Here is a 2,155-nt window from a genome sequence, read left to right on the forward strand (position 1 = left end):
ATCCTCTAAATCTGCGTAATTTCCTTTTTAAACATCAACACAGTTTTATACCATCAGTACCAGTCATACTTCAGAGTCATTTAAGGTCTACAAGTTTCAGGCTGATGGTGTGTGTGTGTGTGTGTGTGTGTGTGTGTGTGTGTGTGTGTGTGTGTGTGTGTGTGTGTGTGTGTATGTGTGTGTGTGTGTGCTGTGGATTTGTAGGTGAGCATGCTCAGACTAATTTCAATCCCTTTTGCGAATGGCTGATTATCACAATCTGTAGCTTAAGTTCACGGGGAGCCGCAGTGTTAAGTCCTTCAGAGCGAGCAAAGACTGGAAAAGAGTCGTCATGGCCCAGAAAAATAACAGTAAGTTGATTTTTCTGATTGTGTTAATCTTAGATACCTTTGTCAAGTACTTCCTATTGATTAAGAACAAGAGCACTAATAATAAGACAGCCAAGGAGTAAATGAATGGCAGCGCTAAAAAGCCTGGATGACACATAACACATTTCCTTTTTAACTAAAGACCTTTTGTTTGTTACCTCATTATTCTCACCTTGCTTTGATTTTGTCATTAGCACCTTTTCAGATCTAATTCTATTGAGTCTCACAATAGCTCACAACAGTTCTTGCTGCAGAAATCTTCAAGAGAAACAATGCCATAATAGTTTTAATTGAGATTTTCACCTCTGTCTGTCATACATAAATGCCAGATTTTATGATTATGTGGAGGAGAATAATTAAAAATGAAAAGGAGAACATTTTTAAGAGGTGTTTTTTCTTTCTTTTTTTTTTTTTAACAAGTTACGTGAGCATGCTGAGTCCATTGTGAAATCCAGCTGGAATTTCTAATTGCAACAACAGGCAGATTAGTCTCACTGAGTTCTCAACCCCCACCCCCACCCAACCCCCTTTTCTGTTTCTGTCTGTTTGATTTACAGTTCAGTTTACCATCAGGAAGTGCACAGCCTCAGACCAACATGCGGTTATGTCACTTTTTCGCGATGGGATTCTCGAACATGTATATCCAGCCTTCTTCAAAGCCATGAGCCATCCAGATCATGTCGGCGTTGCTTTGAGCCTTTGCATGGCCGGGTATGTGCTGGGAGGGAGCTCCTACTTCCAAGCTTTACTCTTTGGCAGTGCATGGGCTGGCCTCATTTACTATTGCTGCCATGAGATCTATGAAGGCTACATGGTGAGGAGGCTGAGCACAGACATGGCTGACATTCAAGCTAATTACCTGGACAACCCAGATAACGGTTTATGGGTGGCAGAGGCAGATGTCAACGGCCAGCAAAAGGTGGTGGGAGTATTGGCAGTGATGGGCAAAAGAGGAGAAGAGGAGGGCGGGAGATTTGAAGACTGGAACGGAGGAGTGATGGCAGAAGAGTCAGAGTTCGTCCAAGATGTCGGAGACGGAAGTTACGGCGAGATGTTCCTGATGGTTGTAGAATTTCCTTTGCGACGTAAAACCCTGGGATCTCAGCTGATGCAGAAGGCCTTGGATTTCTGCAAAGACCAAGGCTACTCCCGCCTGGTTCTGGACGTCAGCTCCGCTCATACAGCAGCTATTTCCTTGTTACAAAAATTCACTTTTGCTCAAACTGGGTCTCACAGCAACACACATGCTAATCGCTGGTTCTCCAGACTGGCAAGAATAAATGTAATGCGAATGGAAAAGTTCATTTAATGCAAAATGTCTCACTACTTGACGCAACCTTGATGGATAGTACATTAAAAATATTTCTGTTAATTTATGCTTCGTGTCTCATCTGATACAAAAAACACATCTCATATTTGGTCACTCGTGTCTCCAGTTTGCAGTAATAGTACATTGGGAAAAAAATGCACATTAAATTTCGTGTTTTTTCTCTCACAGAGTCATATTAATGATCTAAGTTTCCTTTTATTTCTTTGTTCCTTGATATTTTATGTATGCACCTACACCTCTGACAGCCTATTGCCCAAAAACCACAAAGAACAATGAGACAATTAGCCAACTTTTGTGGTTGGTCAAATTATTTTTGGAATTTGCATATAGATGTAGCCAAAGAAAATAAATCTTAATGAGATATTTTATGAATTATTGGACATTACAGAGCAAGCAATATAGAAATTCAGTTACCTATTGTTTTCATGTCCCTTATGGAACATAAATATATGTGAGA

General features: G+C 40.6%; 1 protein-coding gene across 1 annotated transcript; it reads left to right on the top strand.

The window, feature by feature from the left end:
- The first annotated feature begins 214 nt into the window (after window positions 1–214).
- On the top strand, window positions 215–1,868 carry LOC115423117 (putative N-acetyltransferase 8B). The gene is made up of 2 exons (XM_030139842.1): window positions 215–350; window positions 926–1,868. The coding sequence occupies exons 1-2, from the start codon at window positions 332–334 to the stop codon at window positions 1,675–1,677; spliced, it is 771 nt and encodes a 256-aa protein (XP_029995702.1). The 5' UTR covers window positions 215–331; the 3' UTR covers window positions 1,678–1,868.
- The last annotated feature ends 287 nt before the right edge of the window (window positions 1,869–2,155 follow it).

Source organism: Sphaeramia orbicularis, chromosome 7 (assembly GCF_902148855.1).
Source record: "Sphaeramia orbicularis chromosome 7, fSphaOr1.1, whole genome shotgun sequence".
In the NCBI taxonomy this organism is placed as follows: domain Eukaryota; kingdom Metazoa; phylum Chordata; class Actinopteri; order Kurtiformes; family Apogonidae; genus Sphaeramia; species Sphaeramia orbicularis.